At 40.7% G+C, this 16999-nt stretch overlaps 1 protein-coding gene across 1 annotated transcript in view; it reads left to right on the top strand.

Moving 5' to 3' along the window:
* Nucleotides 1–16926, top strand: part of camsap2a (calmodulin regulated spectrin-associated protein family, member 2a) — a 46789-nt gene extending 29863 nt beyond the window's left edge. Inside the window, 10 exon segments of the mRNA XM_054602969.1 lie at nucleotides 5899–5995; nucleotides 6151–6263; nucleotides 6661–6749; nucleotides 6943–8992; nucleotides 9948–10084; nucleotides 10412–10632; nucleotides 11186–11258; nucleotides 13046–13161; nucleotides 13675–13793; nucleotides 14454–16926. Of these exon segments, the coding sequence (XP_054458944.1) occupies nucleotides 5899–5995; nucleotides 6151–6263; nucleotides 6661–6749; nucleotides 6943–8992; nucleotides 9948–10084; nucleotides 10412–10632; nucleotides 11186–11258; nucleotides 13046–13161; nucleotides 13675–13793; nucleotides 14454–14759 (3321 nt within the window). The 3' untranslated portion in view covers nucleotides 14760–16926.
* Nucleotides 16927–16999: the final 73 nt, after the last annotated feature.

Below are 16999 nucleotides of genomic sequence, written 5' to 3'. Positions count from 1 at the left end.
TGGAAAAACCATTCAATCCAAATCTGTCTTCTACAACCACAATCCTGAAGATCTGCACTGCTCTCCAACCATGTCTACAAACGTTTTTTCATCCTTTCCTAACACACTCTTTCTTTTATTCTCTTCCTTTCCTAATTTCCTTTTCAAAACTTTCTTGCCCTGTCTTTCTTTCTTTCTACCTGTCTCTCTTCATTCGGATTTTCTGTGATTTTCTTCTGTCATACCTTGTCTCTATGTCTCCCCGGCCTTTCTTAATAAGTCATTTTCTTTCACTGTGTGTCTGTCACATACAAGTAATACACAGCCATTTTCTGGCTCTACTCTTTTCTTTTAGTTTCAGCTTCATGTTCATCTTCTTGCTCAAAACCAGGGTTGTAGTATTTATGGGAAACAAGGTCTTGAGTTGGAGAAACACATGCTACATACTGTAAATGCATTGTGTGGGTGTGCATGATTACATCAGTGTTCACTCTAGAAATATCGTTCTAGTCTAAATTTATTTAAAGGCAGAAAACCTTTTCATCATATAGCCACAACTCCAACAATGCCTCAAAACAGTGACTATTACCACTTTGCCACAAGACAGTCACAATTTGGTTTGGAGTAACTTTCCAATCCGTGCTGTGTGTTTGTTTTTGTCCCTGATGTGTCCATCTCAGTGAGAGCTGCAGAAACAGTAAAAATATGCTGATGTGTCTGGATGATTTTGACTGTGCCTCAGCATGTCCTCTGATGGAGAGCTGTTGTTCTCAGCACAGACTGAACACATGTCTCTGGAAGGACAAACATCAGTAGACTGTCTAGACTGACCAAACATCAGCTTTCAAGGCACATTCAATTTAGAAACATGCTGTGACACTACAGTTATCGCTTTGTTTCCATCCTGCCTTTGAGAGCATTTTAAACACACTTTATTAAACATATCAGTCGCCGGAGTTTAATTGATTACATGGAGCTTTCTAGACGCTGATAAAATACTTTTTTAATAGTAATGGAAACACTTTTTAAATATATACAAACTGATTTGTCTTTGTTGTTGCATTTGAAGCTAAAAAAAGAGGAAAAGTAGAATAACTTCATTTCATTTTGTTATGAAACACACCTGGAGTATTGGAGCAGATACAGGACATTAGAGTTCAGTAACAGCAGCAACAATATTCCTATTTGTACTAATATTATGGTAATATTTATTTGATGTATTTGTAAATCAAAAATTTAGCCCCAGTGAGATGATAAAATGGCTCACACACATTTAAAACACGCCATCAAAAATGTAATAATTGAGACGCGTGAAGCAGCCAGTAGCAGTTTTTTTTTGCTGACACTGATTTCATGAAGGATAAAGAAAAATCCCAGCAGGGCAGAGCTATAGCCTGAGAGCAGCAATGCAGCCAGAACTACATACAGAACCAGTTAGATTCAGTAACCTTGACCCAGTTTCCAGGCAGTTTCACACCCTCAGTAGCTCTACGCGGTGGCCCATCATACTAATGGAGACCTTATTATAGAGATGGAGCCGAGACATTAGTGGGGAGGGTAAGTGAGAGAGGTGTTGATGTAGAAGAAAATGGAAACAGGAGAGAAGAGATGAGAAGAGCGATAACACTCACACCAGTAGCGAGTTTGAAATGGTGAGAGGGGAGATGGAAGAGACTGAGGGAGGAAAATAGAGAACGAGGTACCACATCTTTTGGGAGCTTGAGGATGTGTTTAGACATGTCCATCACTGAAGCATCCACACAGACAAACACAGAGGCACAAACACCATGCTAAATATCACACACAGTTGAAAGTCTGCTAATCCTTCCGTCAGAAGTGATTTAGATCTGATGTTCTCCATTAAGCACGAAGAACATAAAACTATACGGTGCCACATGGATATTTTGAAGAAAAAAATAATAAAAACATACCTGTTAAGTGTTTCCAAGTTAAAAATAAGTAAAATCTAAATGAGAGAGAGGTCAAACGTTTTACTGCCTGACAAGACACAGTAATAGAAAGGAGAAAAAAACAGGATCTATCTTGGTTCAGTTAAAACATGAGGGCTAGACTGTAGCGTGTTTGGGTTAGACACTTTAATAGATATTTGAATTCATCCACAGACATCCGATCTGTGCAGATATTTGGAATTGAGCATGAGGTCTCACAGCCTGAGCATTTGACGGCTTAGTGAGTCTCTTTGCACACACACACACACACACACACACACACACACACACACACACACACACACACACACACACACACACACACACACACACACACACACACACACACACACACATATACCAGTCTGTGTTTGTTTATCTGTTTATTTATTTAGATCTATATAAGCTTTGGCATCACAACAGCTATTCTTCATGCAGTTAACACAGTTTAAATGGTGACAATTCAGAATTACATATTCTTCTAATCAACATACACTATGACAACACATCGTATTGCACGTCTCCTATAAATAAAATAATTCCATATGAGCTAAGGGTTTGTTCCCTTCTCTCTTAAGGTATCACAATACCTAGGGTGAAAGTCGACAGAAAAATACAATGTTTTGTATGTTTGGCCTGTATAAGAGACAAAAACTAGCCTTCATTTCCCAACCCCCCCCCCCAAAAGACATAGAATACACACATTACTTAGAGCCGGCCTTTCCCTAACGGACACCAGGCTAATAAATCACCTCAACCTACTCCCATTTACTGGCTCTTCATTTAATTAATTTGCAGCACATCTAAATTGCCATCTGTGCATCCAAAAAGGAGAAATGAAATTCACCAGCTTGGGGCTTTTGCCAGCGTTCTTTACCAGGAGGTTTGTAGCAACAGACGTGCTGAGGTCGCCCTGAGGAAGGCAATTAACACACTTTCTCTAAATCATCAGCCGGCTCTTCAACGTGTCTTTAAGTCTGTGGATCCTCTACAGTCTGACTCTTAGATATCAGCAGTGAAGTATACTGTATTTATTCCACTGGTATCAGCTAAAAACTCATCACACTATATTACAAACTAACTACGTAAAGAATAGATGTTAGACTTGGTACTCTGTTTGATTTATAGATACTGTATTATCGCCGCTGAATCGTTAGTTGACAGAGTGATCTGCAGTGAGAGTTGCACCAGGATATCCTCGTAATATCCTCTGAAGTTTTCAACTTGAAGCGATGTCTGTGTGTTGTTGCCACATGAATTTTAGCATGAAAGATCAATCTTCTTTAGATTTTTTTTTCTACTTTTAGAAAGGTTTCTCTGCAGGCAGCCTGATAAAGTTGTCGCTAAATCAAGTGAAGGAGTTTTTCCAAATTGAGTCTGTCTGTCTGGCTGCAGGACCTAGATCTTTTAATCAACCCTCTGGCCAAATGGTTGTTGACATTGATGCCCAGAGAAAGCTCAGTTTGTGTCAAAGCCTAGTGTCGTGCTGAGTTGGATGAAGTAATTTGTGGGCTTTTTTTACGTGTCTTCTTTTATACATGCAAACCCTATGATTTGGTATTGCAATAAACAGTTTGTGTGTGAATGTGCGGCATATGCAGGCTGGGCTGTTTGAGCCAATCCTTGCACAGTGGATTAACGTCCTCCAACCCCACCCCCTCCAACACCGAGCTCTCTTCTGGTAATCACCAATCAGGTTCCTGTTTTCCTCCTGAGTGTGACACACTCTGACACTCAAATCTCCAGACGAGACGGATTTGGCAACACTGCAGCCTTGGCAGTGGTGGTAATGCCAGTCAATGGGGAGATAGGTGTAGTGGTGGAGCGGTGGTTGGTTGTTAGGGGAACTTGTATGAGTGTGTGTGTGTGTGTGTGTGTGTGTGTGTGTGTGTGTGACTGCTGACTGGAAGTATTAGGCGATAACCCTCACACCTGGTGCTTCAGTAGAAGTCAGACGCCCAGATGGGAAGAGGGAAGTCAGGGAGCTTTTGCTACAAATCTATGCGAACGATAGGAGATCTTTGTCTCTCTCGCTTTTTTTTTGTACTTTCTGGCTCCGTCTTCTTCTGTTCATCTTACCGCCGTTGAGAAAGGCTTCACATGCTGAACACACCTAAAGGTAAACTGCACTTTGCATTTGACTAGCTGTTTGTTAGTATTTCTATTCTGAAGTTTTATTTAACCTTAGTTAGTTATAAGAGTTACAAAAAGGGCAAAAGTGATATAAATGGAAAAAGACTATGGAAAAGATTGATGTCTTGATGATCTGTAGTAAGCAACTGCTCAATTTCCCCAAAAGGTGAGAATTCAATATTTTTCTGCTTTACTTTAATTGCTTTGGTAACCATGTGCACTACAGCTTCTCACACCTAGATTTTGTCATAGCGACTCTTTTCACACGTTTGCAGCTCTGATTTCGAGCATGTGATCAAACAAAAAAAGAGTCCAAAAAAACTGCTCAAATGCTGCAGTAACACCCAAGGGAGACCACTGCTACTGGTGTTAATTGCCTCTGCCCCTCCTGGTGTGCTTTGGGGCTGCATGAATGATGTGTGTGTGTGTGCTTGGTAGAATGAAATGTTGCTGATGAGGGAAATCAGGTATCTATAGAGCTGAGCCGTGCAGCACTGTCTTTGTCTGGAGACCATGGATTGAGGGCGGGGAGGGGGAGCGACTCCTCAAGGTCGTCCCTGCTTCACGGCATTCGTTTTGCATATTGTGTGCACATGTGCCACTGTGAGTGCCGGCACGGTCACAGACAAAGACGCCTAATATGGCCCAATAATTGATTAAATATTGATTTTTGAAAGATGTGAGTGCGGAAAAATGTCCCTGAGCTGGATTCAGTATACAATGCGAAAAATCTTGTTTTTGACTTTAGGAACTTGACTTATTCTTTGCTTTGTTTCAAGACGATTACTGTCATTTTAAGTGTGTTTAAAATGTTTTTATTTCACTCATGATGGCACAAAAATGCTGTGTTTTTACTGAATATGAGACTGAATGGATTTTCTACTCTGTTGACTTTGAGGCAGACAAAAGAATCAGGTTGAACCATGTGGTGTTTTTGAGTATTGTTTGTTAAAGGCTACATATTTTACCTCTGTTAATCAGTGCAACTCTAGTGTAATGATCTGTTATAGTCCACACACTGTGTCCTCTGTTATAAAAGGGAAGAACATTGGGTTAGGGCAAATGTTATACTGGGGGAAATTACTTTGTAAGATGGGCATTTTTGCAGTGCAGTGTCCTCAAGCAGTTTGACCTCCCACTGCATGTTGACCTGATTCAGACATGGACACGACCAGACTCAGCAGTCCCTCCAACATTTCTTCCCTGATCCAATTTCAGGTTGGCTGCTGGATTGCAGGCTGGTGATTTAGAACAGAAAAAATAGCTGACCTCTGTTTTACAAAACTAGGTTAATGCCTTAATCACTCCTCTCCATTACCACAGGTACTGTTGGCATTATTAGTTAAGTGGTAAATTAGCTTATCTAGCATTTGAAAAGCCATGATGTCGGTCACTATATTTTAGCTTGCATAAACTCTCCCAGTGTGAAAAGTCTGACTCCTTATACGTCAGGAAATCTATTTCTTTATTATACATAAATGTCACAGATTTTTGGAAAAATCCCTTGCGAAAAAGTTCGATGAAAATATATATCCTTTTAAATTACTCCACTGTAGGTTGAACTATAAAGCATCTTTCCCTTAAGAGGATACTCTGAAATGGAGCATTATTGGTCAATTGTTTTTATGCAGACAGATAGATAGTAATACTCATCAACTCATGTTCTCTAAAAGGGTTAACAGAGACACCTGCTGGAGAAATAGGGGCAATGCAATTGTTTTTGGTGTTGGTGTATTGAGGATAAAGTGATAACAGGACACATACAGAATTTGTTGAGTGATTATATATTACCCAATATCATGATTTTAATCTTAGTCTTGTTTGAATATTTTCCCAGAATAACTACTTAGTGTTCATGGCAGAGCTGTTTGGGTGGTTTGAGGTGGTCAAGCCGTCTTTTGTGAAACCAAGAATGCTGGACAACGAAGGCACAGGTAAGTCCTGAATTCTCACGACATGAAAACATTCATAGTAGCAATAGCAAACTGTAATGTCATGCGTAGAAAGAGGTAGTGGTAATGCTAGAGGTAATGGTGGTTGGAGAGGACTGTGCAAAGTTTGATCAGCTGTTTCTGTTGTGTCACCTCAGAGCCGTCATCCCTGTTGAAGAATATACCAGCTATCCCCATCTCCAAGGCAACCAAGAGGAGCTTCATGGAAAGACCCCCAAGTCCTGAAAGACCGAGGTATGTTCGTCCTAAAAAATGATGGTATTTTTTTGTGAGACTCTGTGATATGAATTTTATGTGATATGTGTACCAAAAGTGCATGAGCAAGGCATTTCATTTTCATTCGAGTGGAGCTGATGTTTGCTCGTAGTTTATGCCGGCTGGTGGGCAGCTGGCAGATGTGAACATGATTAAGCCAAATAAGATTGGCTTGTACTGCAACATCTTTATCTGGACACATTATATACAATATATTACATTACAATCTGTCATTTTTCTATCTTCCCTCTAGTTTGCCACTCCGTCCCCAGCCTCGAAACTCAGGTAATTTCTTATTTATGTATTTTTTATACCAAAATGTCTGAGCAGGTATGAATATTAGAATATGAATACTTGTAGAATACAACTTAATGATTAATGATTCTGACTCTGCTAATTTGTGTCATCCAGGAGAGATCAAGAGGTCAACCTCAATGTCCTTTGTCGATGGCAACCTCGGCACTTGGCCCAAAGAAAAAAGGTTAGTGATATAACTGTTCTGTTTATGTGCTGCTTATTTAAAAAAAAATCCTATCCCCAAGAGAAATGATTATCCCATGGGTATTAAGTAAAGCGTATTGTGATGCTGCCAAACCAGACTCTTTCCTTTTACAAATAGAAATACAAAAAAAGTATCTGAAGATGTAATTCCTTTCTTTTATTTCTCTGTTAAGGTCCGGGCCTTATGGAGTCTCTTTTGACATCCCCTTTGACAAAGAGGACTCTGGTTCTGCCGGTCTTTCCTCTACGCGTGGCATGGTCAGGTCTGTCAGCACTGATGATGGTTCTGGTTTCAAGGTCCACCACCTGCCCCACGGAATGAAGCGTAACCTGTCCTTCCAGCCAGTGAGCGGTCAGAATGTGGGCATTGAGGAGGAGGGCTGCCCGGACAGCCTGGCTGGTATGGAGCCTTGCAGGCGAGTGTTCCCCAACGGACATGGAGGTGTCACGGCAACAACCCCCTCCATCGAGGAAGCCCTTCAGATTATCCACAGCCCAAATAGGCCCCCAGCGGAGGGGATCAACAGCGGCTTCTTTCTGCACACTCAGGGCCACAGGGCTGGTGTCGATGTGTTGGAGCCAGTGTCAGAGTCGGACTCCAAAGGGCCTCCGAGCACCACAGACACCACCGAGGTGGACACTGGCATCCATATCCGAACAGAAGACATGCTGGATGAGGATTCCTCTCTGAAGGACTGCTCTGTGAACATGGACCTGGATATAGACACGCCAAGCCCGTGCCCAAGCAGTCAGAGCAAATCCCCCCCAGGATACAAGTTCACAAGTTTTGCCGAACAGAAGAAGAGGAAGCCTACTCCGTCACTGCCAGACTCGGGGAGGTGCAGCAGCAGCTCCCTCAAGACCACTCCTGAGGGCTCTGAGTTCGGCCTCCCGTTGTCTGTCTCCTGGGCCCCGACCCCTGAGCACAGTCCCATCCATCAACAAACCCCACCTCCCCTCACCGCTCAAGCATCGCCTACACCTGTACAACTTCCAGCCAATGACCCCGCTCAGGTCATGGCGACGGAGATGGTAGAGCTGAGGATGAGGCTGGAGGAGAAACGTAAAGCCATCGAGGCACAGAAGAAGAAAGTGGAAGCTGCTTTTACAAGGCACCGGCAGAAGATGGGTCACTCAGCGTTCCTCAATGTGGTAAAGAGGAAAGGAGACGGGGCTGCCAGTGGAGAGGAAGGAGGGAAGACAAGTCCCACAGTCGGCTTCGGGAGGAGGAAGACAGACACACCTGATGGGGCAGAGCAAAGTAGCACAGCCTCCTGTTGGACAAAGTCACCTGGTGCAGGAGAGGAAGGGGGTCAAAGCCAAGCTCAGCTAACAGAGGGGGATCTCACAGAGTACACGCGTTCTATTGAGAAACTCAACCATTCGTTAGCCTTCCTTCAGACTGAGATGCAGCGACTGGCTCAGCAGCAGGAGGTGATCATGGCCATGAGGGAGCAGCAACATCAGCAGGCGTGGGTCATCCCTCCTCCACACACGAACCCATCACCACAAAAACAGACTCGGGCCGGAGCCGTCACTAGATCCTCAGGACCGTCTTCTCCTGCCGACTCCCCTCGTTCCACCCACCGCTCTCCAACCAGCATCAAGCGCAAATCCGCCTCCTTCCACTCACGCAATCCTCGCACCGTGCGACCCAACGAGCTAAAGCTGGCCCCGTACAACCGGGTCCTAACTGCCCCGCAGTCTGTCGACAGCATCCCCAGGCTACGGCGATTTTCTCCCTGCCAGCCCTTGGTCAGTGCTTTCGTTTACATGGGGGAAAAAACTGAAACCGCCAATCCGGAGACGGTAGCCTCAGATGGAGATAAAAACAAGGAGACGGAGTCACTCCTTTCCCCAGAGAGGGAGATTGCCAGTATATGTGAAGCCAACTCACCGCCCAGCTCTCCCAACCTGCAGAACAAAAGAGAACACACAGACCCAGATTCTGTTCAGAAGTCAGTTGCAGATCTGAAACCAATAGAGTCATTATTTCCTGAAGTTCTGGCCCACCCTGTGGTAGAGACCTTCACGGTGACATCTACAGAGATTCCATCAAGACCAGAAGCCTCCGGCCAAGTCAAGAGCAGCTTGGTTGAGGTTCCTCTGTCAGTCGTGAAGCCACTGGAGGATCTGACACTTGATGATAGTCTGGAGTTGCTGCAGGATGATGTGGAAGGCCCGGACCACGAACAGAAGATATCTCGTGGTTTCTTCTTCAAGGTAGGCTGGTAATTCAAAGAACTGTCAGGAATGTCTGTTTTGAAGAACTTTCTCTTTGTCTAATTGATAAAAAATTGTATTTGCACATTGAGGAGAGTGAAATGAAAATGAATCCAGTCAATGTTTATTTAGATAAGATGATTTATACTTTAGATGTCTCCAAAAGAACATTGTCTTTGGTTTCTGCACTGAAGGAGTCAACAAATAGGAACAAAGAACCATCAATATAGATTATAAAAACCATAACATCAGCAACAACCCGCTTTCAACCATCCAGTGCCACGGCACGCCTTAAAATGTAATGTCGCTTTTCTGGAAAAAAAGCAATTACATTTGAACCTGATGCAGCCATGTTTTTTTTTATTATCAGGAAACATTCTTATTGCTTACACAAGATGATGAATGGTTCAGGAAACAAGTCAGCTGAGAAAAGCATCATCTTCCCAGCTTGCTAGCTACAGTCCGGGCGTTGATGTAGGTCATAAAACTGGGGCTGTTGTGAATAATTCACGCACAGCTGTGGAAATGTGGGGTTGGAGAATAGTTAAATAGATGGTGTAAGTGAGGGTGGATGCTGAGGGATGAGCAGAGGATGTTCACATGTAATAAGACTCTGAAAATAGCAGCCTGGTGGGCCTATGTTGGAATTATAACAGTCCCATAATACAAAGAATATGGATTAAAATTGCATACCTCTACTGTCTGCCAGCCTTTTACTGTCTAATTTAATTTCACAAAGGAGAGTTGACCTTTCACAATAACTGTGATATGATTTAGGGAGTATCACACAATAATCTGTGTCAAAAGGATATAAGGTCAGCTTTGCCTCATGAGCAGCAGTTACAAAACAGTAGTGTATAACATTAACTAAAGGTTACTGGATTTTCAATCAGCAAAGAACACACTGTACTTTGAACGGTTCAAGGACACTGACTTTGTTTCCTTCACGCCTCAGGCGGATGGAATGGCAGAGGAGAACATGGCTCAAAAGAGGGCTGCACTGTTGGAGAAAAGGATGAGGAGGGAGAAGGAGAGCCAGCAGAGGAAGATGCAGCAGGAGGCTGAGTTGGAGCAGAAGAAGGAGGAAGCTCGGTATGTTGAAACATCAGGAAATAAGTCCATTCCCATTATCAGAACACAAAATCATATAAATAAAGACGTGTTTTTAAGTCATTTCTGTGTTTTCTATTTACTTTCTTTGTTTTTTGTTGTTGTTTTGAAATTTGAAACATATATATTAGGTCACTCCACTTCTGTCCAGAAAAGTCTCACTGCAGTGCTTTTTTTAGATTTAAATATACAAATTGGAACTTAGTTGGTACTTGATTTATTTATTTATTTTTGCAGCCTATTATCACCATTATTGAATAAAAAACTCTAACAGTATTTGTCTGCACTGACTTCTGACTGGCTGTTCAGAATGAAAGCAGAGGAGGAGCGCCTCAGGAAGGAGGAGGACAAGGCCAGGAGGGAGTTCATCAAGCAGGAATATCTCAGGAGGAAGCAGCTCAAACTGATGGCGGACATGGATACTGTCATCAAACCACGACCCGTCGGGACCAAGCAGAGGCGGGGGCGTCCAAAGTCCATGCATCGCGACAGCATGGACTCCCCCAAAACCCCTGTCAGAGCTGCTACAGGTAACCATGGAGACGACCCCCACTCAGTGAGGTCATGGTCATCCCATCTGTCCAATGGGCGTACTGCTGCCACTTTGCTTTGTGCCTCCTGAGAATGTCTTAACCACATTTTATCACATTTATAACATACCTCAATTACATTATTTTTGTTTTACATAATAAAATAAAAAAATTATTAATTTTGATATTTTATCATTATTGGCAAAGCCCAAAATAATACAGCAGAACTTTAAATTTGAGCTTGAATACTTAAGGAGCAATGTAATGTTAGTGTGTGTTTTTATGTATTTTTATATGTCAATTATATTAGGAATTATATAGTGTGTATAAATACATATTTATGCATGTATTATAGGGTGTGTCCATGTGAATTTCCTGTGTATAACTGGATGTTAGAGTTCATTGTATTCATGACACTGAGGCTGCATTGCTCTATGACAGGGTTGGCACAAAACACAGTGGACAGCCTGGTGTTGTTGTTGTTGTTATTCATGGTGTCGTGGTGTGTCACATCTCATCTCACATCCAGGTTCACGCCAACGTGTCTTTTCAGTCTCCAGCTTGTCCCTTGCTTCCCTCAACCTGGGAGACAGCGACAGCGTTCACTCTGAGAAAAGATCACCAAGGTGAGATGTTTTTCTATAGCTGCTGGTGTAATATGTGAAATGTAATCAAAATAGAGTGATATTTTGGTGAACAAGGTGACAAAGGTTTTTATTTGTCTTTGTATGACAGGGTTGCACAACAAAATTTGGTTTGTAGTCCCAGATTGCTATATAAAAAAGAAAACAAACAGCAACAAAAAAAACTGTATTATATATAGAGGTTGGAGGATGAATTAAGGAGGAAAGAAGCTGTTATGAAGTCTGGTGGTTTGGCCAAAAATCTGAAAACCTTGAAATCCTAAACCAAAAACATAAAAAGAAAACAATAATATTAGTAATAATTCACAATTTTATCCTGGTTCACTTGCTTTAAGGATTACAGTTACTAAGCCACTGTAAATGAGCATCCAATCTTTTTTGAAGATCTATGACTTTTAATTCAATTTTATGACATTTTGTGGCATTTCATACTTTTAATATTTGATTTGAACTGAAAATATGTTAGAAATGTTTACTTTTTAGTGAATTTTAAACATAATTCTTTAATTTCTCTTCATGTGCATGGTGATATTTTATTGTCCTTTCTTGTTGTGTCTTTTAAGCCAAGTTCTCAAACTCCAGTTCTTAGGTCTAACATTTCTCCTGTATCCTTCTACCTTCCTTCTTTTAACACTGTCTTTCCTGCTGTTTCACAAACATCAGAAGTGCTAGTTTAGCCTCTGGTGGTCTCTTCTTCTTTCTGAGATCTCCTAAACTGAGAAGGAGAAGGTTAGTTTCTGCTTGGCAGTTAAACCTTAAGACGCTTCACGCTGCCCTGAGCCCAGCCCTGCACTGAAAGCCTGTCTCCACACTCAGTTATTAGGGATCGAGATCTTAAAGGAATAGTAACATATTTCCTTATGATTAACTTCAAAGCACTTGTCTAATGCTACGCTTTGAGCAGCATCTCCACCACTAAACAACCACTTGCCCTTTGCACTTACCTCCCTGCTGTGCTTTATTCACACCTGATAAAACATCAAAGCAAATTGATTCATTTTGCAGTGAAGTTTGCAGAGTCATTACGTCTCAGACACAACCTGCATAAGACATCCATCTTAATAAGTCATTTAATCCCTACATTGTGTCTTAAAATATGCTAGTACGATTCAAGATATCCTCTGCTTTTGGAAAGACAAGATGTAGACTTTTATATCCTATTGGAAGATGATCAGGCCTTTTGAGAAATGAAAGCTAAAATGACTTGTTAATGTGGGCAGTTTACATTTGAGCAAAATTTTTTATTATTTTATTCTCTTTGAAATCACTTGTTCACGTATATGAACGTATACGTGAACAAGTGATTTCAAAGTGTATACATCTTATTCCACTGGGGTCATAATGCATAACGCATAAAGTCAAATTTTGACACATAATGGCGTTGCAGTTTAGAAGAGCAAGTAAACACCTCATGCTGCACTATAATTGATTGACCTTTTTTATTGACCTTGCACCAGTCTGCTTCATGTCACTGCACTCACTGCCTGTGCTTGCAAGCTTTTATTCTTTACAGTCACCAAAACCAAGCCCAAACTCAAACTTTGTGCTTGTATAGTGCACGCAGTTTCCTCAACAGTAAAGGATGAATCTATACAAACATGATGTAGACGGGGTGGGGGGAAGGACACCAGCCACCAGCCTAATATATCTAGTTGGTTTGTATAATAGTACAGTAGTTTTCTGCCCTGTCTACAGGATAGTTTGCTGCTGTTCAGCATGCAGAAGGGTAACCTAACATTATGCGTGTGTGTGTGTGTTTGGGGTTCTAGACCAGATTCTGCAGATGGATTTCTGTCCCCGAGTCGATCTAGCAGCAGGAATGGAGAGAAGGATTGGGAAAATGGATCCACAACCTCCTCTGTTACATCTAACACAGAGTACACTGGTAGGACAACTTCGGACATTTGTTCTTTAGCATTAGTTTTCAATTCAAATGTTAAAACTAGCTGATTACAGTTTAAGTTTAGCCTAAGTAGTTATGGCATAAATGGTTACATGCACTAATGTTATCGAATGACATCATAAACTTAGTTGTGAGTTTCTTAATATGTATAATCTTTATATCCAGTGCAGCTAATATTAATACAAACAGTGTAATAATCTTTTTGATAGTCAACCTCTTGTCTCGCTTCCTTCTTGCTTTCCTAACCCAGTAGATGTGACATGTAAATCAAACATATCAGCATTTTCTTTTTTTATCTCAATGCAGCATTCATAGCTCAAATTACTTTTTCAGTGCATTGAATAAAACGTGGATATGTAACCATTAGCAATCTTCATACATGATTTATCAAAAGAATGAGTAAAAATAGAGAGGGAAGTCTTTTCTTTGACATAACCGGAGTAGTTGCCGTGGCAACATTCCCATCCTGATGTTCTCCCCTCTGCTGTCATTCAGGACCAAAGCTATACAAGGAGCCCAGTGCCAAATCTAACAAGCACATCATCCAAAACGCTCTGGCCCACTGCTGCCTCGCAGGCAAAGTCAATGAGGGGCCAAAGAACAAGATCCTGGAGGTAATGTAGGGGCTTTTAATATATTGGTCTATACATATGCAGGGGTGCCCTGGTGGCTGTATTAAAGATGAACACCACTAACCTTTACCATTGTGGAGTAAAACTTTACCTTTGTCTCTCTTCCTCTTTCTGCTGTCTGCTTTTACTGGAATGAAATAAAGGCACATCATGTCTCACAAAAGAACTTACTTTAAATAATGGTGGAGTTGTATCACAATTAAAGCCTCCTAATGAAGGGAAGGCTGCAGGACATTGAAAGTAAAAATTCAGCAGAAAAATCTGTTTACCGTAGCTAAACAGTGAAATAGCAAAGTACAACATCAAACGTAGAAACAAATGAATAAAATCTAGTTTTTAACCAAAGCAGCATTTAAATTAAAAGGAAGAACACAGCAGATTGATGAGTATTATAGGACTTTGTTTTTGTACTGATGGAACCAGTGAAGTAGAAATGCATGTATTTAAAAAGCAGAAGGAAAGGGCAGAAAAATACATTTAGCATTCAAGTCAGTATAAATCAAAGAGCAGACACACTTTTAAATAGCTAAATTTATGCCAGTGAGAATGAGTCAAATGTCACCAAAAACTTTGCCCTACTTTAGCATTCTTGACCTCCATACTATATCTAATGAGCCTTTTTTATTCCCCTTACATTAACAGGAAATGGAGAAATCAGAGGCCAACAACTTCTTGGTTTTGTTCCGAGACTCCGGCTGCCAGTTCCGCTCTCTCTACACCTACTGCCCCGAGACGGAGGAGATCAACAAGCTGACAGGCATCGGCCCCAAGAGCATCACACGCAAGATGATCGACGGCCTCTACAAGTACTACTCGGACAAGAAGCAGTTCAGTCAGATACCAGCCAAGACCATGTCGGCCAGCGTGGACGCGGTGACGATCCACGGCCATCTCTGGCAAACCAAGAAGCCAGCCACCCCTAAAAAAGTAGTGCCTGCCCAGTCCTAATGGAACTTGATGCACCAAACATCCCCCCCCACACACACACACACATACCCATTTCAATTTGCACTTCACTGTATATATCCATGAAGATTCAAGCACCTGCAATGCCAGTTAGATGAATGCATATTTGACTATTAATGTTTGTTCGTTTTTTCCTCTAATTGCATTCCTGTCCTTGTTTTTCCTTACTTATTGTGGACTGCACATGATAGGACTTAATGATTATGAACTTCTGGAATGTATGCCACTGTTAAAGAATGATGTAAATGATGTTTTTAGAGATTGTCATGTTTGAGTCGAATAATGAAGGCATGTGTGAGTGTTGTTTTTGTCTCATATGTGCCAAACATCAAAAAAAGAGACAGTGTGAATGCTAGGCCATTTTACTGAAGCACTGAATGTTTTTAATTCATGTACAGATTGAGTTTTGTTCGTATTACGCTGTTGATGTGTGGCCTTATGCATGTTTTGTTTTAGCGTGTGAGTGCAATGAGGTGATTGTAAAACAGCATATACAGAGGCTTTTTTTTTTGTAATTGGAGAACGCTTTTTTCTTCATCTCTGTGGGTAAAACAGTATACTAACAGTATATTAAGGTATGTAAAACTACAAAGGGCCAAAAACAAATTGCATACAGCTAGCACTAGCCACACAGTACATGTGTGATCAGCTCAACAAAGCCAAGCGGTTTCAGCTTTTTCAGAACCTTTTTTGAGAAAGTAATCTTAAAGAATGCAGGACGTTACTGTAGATCACTGGTTCTCAGCCTGTGGGTCGGGACACCTGCAGACGATTTTAGCTATAATGTACAATGTGTGGAAAATATATTTCTAATATACAAATATTCTGTCATGTTTGTAATTGTTTTGTTAAAACTAATTTCCTCATGAAACACAGTAGTTGCAACCTCAAGACGTTACTCCTTGAAGTAAAATTGACGGCCAGTAAAAAATAAAAATCCTTAACTTAACCATCTGATTTGTTTTCACTTGGGGTTCACAAGGAGGCTTTGCTTCAGCCAAAATGGATGAGAACCAGTGTTATAGATCACTCTGCTGCTGGTTCACAGCAAATTTGTGAACAAATAAAACGGCAAAGTACTATTTATTTTTTATTTTTAAATAATGCCTGCATAACCATGCATAATCTTCACAGATAATTAATATAATGTAAGATTACACTCTCACCCACTGTTATCAGTAATACGACTCAATTCCAAGACATAGACACATAAGCAGTATTCTCTTTATATGACTATCAGGATTTAACAATACATTTTTGTACTAGTACTTTCTTGCCAGTATTAAATTCTTCAGATTCACACTGGGTTTACTTACCTTAAAAACGTTCGCACTTATGACACTCTAAGACATTTTTGGTAAAAGCATCGACCAAACAAAATACAAAGTTTAGATTGCTAATAATGTAAAAAAAATAATGTTGCTCTGTTAATTAAAAAATTCCAGTCACACATCACATTGTTCTGATTCAGTAAAATAGCCACAATGTTTCCATGGTGTCATTTTCAACACATCTGTGCATCTATTGCTCTTACATAACAAATCTGTGTTCACCAAAACTAAGCATTAGATGTTAGCAGAGCGTTAGCAGCATATTTGTCTGTTGCTTATTGATGCAACGTAAACAGACCAGAAATATGGTCATTTTGTTAGATTTATTTTATTTGTTTAAATTTTTAAGAGAATGACTTTCACAATATAATGCAAGTCAGAATAAGGAGGTTCCTTGTTGCTGCATACGGGTAGAGACTCGCCATAGAGTTTCATTGGTGTCAGTATCATGTTCCTTTTGCCACCGAATGTCAAATCAACACCATTTGCAGGTACGATTTCCAACAACAACAAAATCTGCTAACTGGGAGATATTTATGACCTAAAGAAAGCATGTTCATGTCTTTGAAAATGAAATCTAGTATGACGGAGTGTTTTTCTGTTACTTATTGGATGGATTTTTCCACAGAAGCTCTGTCCACCTGCTTATGGCTATTTAAGGTCAAGGTGAATGGATATTTAAACTGTAATGATATTGTACAGTGTGTTCATGTGAGCTCATACCTATTCACTAAGATGTCTTTAATTTGTTTATTTGTTTGTCAGACTCCGTGCTGTCATTCAACATATTGCTGAACATGTAATTCTTTTTTTTTTTTTTTTTTTTTTGGCATTTAATAAAACTAAGCATGGCCTCAGCATTAATGTGATGTTTATTTTAAAAACAAAAAG

This window comes from Anoplopoma fimbria, chromosome 8, assembly GCF_027596085.1.
Source record: "Anoplopoma fimbria isolate UVic2021 breed Golden Eagle Sablefish chromosome 8, Afim_UVic_2022, whole genome shotgun sequence".
NCBI classification, from domain to species: domain Eukaryota; kingdom Metazoa; phylum Chordata; class Actinopteri; order Perciformes; family Anoplopomatidae; genus Anoplopoma; species Anoplopoma fimbria.
Note: the sequence above shows the minus strand (reverse complement) of the source record. Positions and strands in the feature narration are given on the sequence as shown.